General features: G+C 23.9%; 1 protein-coding gene across 2 annotated transcripts in view; it reads right to left on the reverse strand.

The window, feature by feature from the left end:
- Positions 1 to 2,500, reverse strand: part of LOC100197092 (leucine-rich repeat serine/threonine-protein kinase 1) — a 148,938-nt gene that overhangs the window by 132,289 nt on the left and 14,149 nt on the right. For both annotated transcript variants that reach the window (XM_065792594.1, XM_065792595.1), the window contains exon 6: positions 146 to 444. In XM_065792594.1, the coding sequence (XP_065648666.1) occupies positions 146 to 444 (299 nt within the window). The remainder of the gene's footprint in view (positions 1 to 145; positions 445 to 2,500) is intronic.

Here is a 2,500-nt window from a genome sequence, read left to right on the forward strand (position 1 = left end):
TTAAATGATTAAATAATAAAAATTAAATTTAATTCAATTTGAAAAACTTTTAATAAAATAACATTTTTAATTAAAATATTCACCACCAGTGAAATCACCACCAGTGAAAAGATTTGTAAAAAGAAAGTGAGAGACATAAACCTACTTGAATTATTTGAAATAACTTTTTCTAACCCATGTTTTTTATATCTGTAGGTCAACAAATGCTGTACAATTGACTCTTTTTGATGAATTATTGCTGCGTGCAGTGGATAAATTTGCTCTTGTGTACATGGAAGATTGAGAAGTTCAGGAAATGTTTGTGCAAGGAGAATGACAACATCAAGATGACCATAATAGCAAGCAATGTATAAAGGTGTTTCGCCAGTTATAGAATTTGGACGCACATTAGCTTGATTATGAATAAGCAGCTCAACAATACGTTTGTCACCATGGAAACAAGCACTACAAAAAATAAATTTACATATCATATAAGCATAAACTAATATAAAAGTAATATTTATAATAATAAAAAGTATGTATTTATAAATTATTTATAAAATTCATTTACATTAATTTTATTTTAAAAATAAATTTTGCAAGTATGAATAAGTTACATGCAAAATTCTATATTTGAGGGTGATAATAAAGGGTTTAGGTACGTCTCACTTATAATTTTTAAATAATTTTATGTATATAATTATACGAAACATTGTAACAATGTAAGCCTTTTAACAATCGGAATTACAACTTTGTAACAATATTTAAATAGATTTTTTAAACGATATGGAGATTAACAGCATTTCATTTTAGGTTTTAGAAAATGATTAACATTAAACAATTCATACATTAATTATAACACCAGGAATAATACCTAAAAACAGATTAAGGCCCACATAATGTAATACAAAAATATAGTAATTGTTAAATCGTTTTGGTGAACAGATTTTAGGTGGGTACTTTAAAAAGTACAACTGTACTGTATAGTAGCTTCAAAAAACAAAATACATTAAAAAAATAAAAAAGTCAAAAAATAAATAGTTGAAAAAAAAAGCGAAAAAAGTTAATAAAAAAAACCTAAGTAAAATTTTCCAATCAGCTTATTGCTTTGCAATAAAATATAATTGTATTCTAAAATTTATTTTTACATGGTGTAGCAAAGAAATGGTTATGCAAACCTACTCCAAAAAATGAAAATGTAAATATATAATAAAAAAATATAAAATATAATACAAAAGAGATTTTTTATATAATATAATAAATAAAATCTAATATAAAAAATATAATTAGTAAAATATAAGTAATATATAAGTATACAATATATAAATTACATAAAGTTTTAGTTATTAAACAATAAGTTAAATAACTTTAAACTTTTCTCAATCCCTTTTAAGTGTTTTGTTTAAACTACTTTTAAGTGCATTTTTTTACAAGTTTTCTTTTTTTTTGAAAGACAAAGTTGGCATTGCTGAATGCCGACCCTAATTCTGAGTTATAGTTTAAAATATAGCTAAAACCATATTTTAAACTATAACGATTTTACTCCTTGCATATAATTTACAAAAAATGTTTGTAAATTACAAAAAATGTTTGAAAATTACAAAAAATGTTTGTAAATTAAACAATACGTTTAAGAATGAACACACTACAGAGCATTAAATAATTTTACTAAACGTAATAAAAAAAAGCCAACTTGAATTAAATTAGATATGCATGCAATTGAAAATTTCACAAAATAAAACATTTTAAGTTGCATGAAAACCAAAGAGCCTGCTCAAAAAGGACAAGCTCTGAAGCCACTGAACATTCTACGACATACAGTTAAATTCACTCCAGATATGGTACCTTAAATTCACTCCAGAGAACTTTGCTATTATTCTATAAAATGGGACTAGAAAAATTAGGGAAACACTTGAAATTAATATATCGAAATTTTGACATAAATTGATGACAACAATGTGAAAACAAGTTTTAAGGGACCATTTTTTGCAAAATTTGAACAGATATCACCATTATATTATTTGATTAATTTTGTAAACATATTATATAAATGTTTAAATTTTTAATTTCAACTTTTTTCCATTAGCCACAATCAGTCTTTGCCATTGGTACATCACTAGTACAGACACTTTAGTTTATTGAATATAAATAATAGAAACAGCATGTTTTGTGCTCTAAAAACTTTAATTTATCTAGTTATTTTCCTGATTCTTATATCTTCTTTTAATTGCTACTTATATCTTATTTTAATCATTTCTTGCTATTCAAACATCTTCCTCATTATTTTAGAAACTCTCACCTTAAATAGTGTTTGCCTGCAACCTCATTCGAGTAAAACTGTATACAAAAAAAAAAAAAAAAAATTGTCAAGACATTTTTTTTTGAAGGAAAAATAAAGTTTCAATAAGTCATAGACTAGTTAAAAAGACTTTTGTTAATCTTTATTGTATCAAAATGTACTACTTAAAGTTATATATTAAATTACACTTGTGTTAAACTAGAATTTTCAAATGCGTTTAAC

This window comes from Hydra vulgaris, chromosome 03, assembly GCF_038396675.1.
Source record: "Hydra vulgaris chromosome 03, alternate assembly HydraT2T_AEP".
NCBI lineage: Eukaryota > Metazoa > Cnidaria > Hydrozoa > Anthoathecata > Hydridae > Hydra > Hydra vulgaris.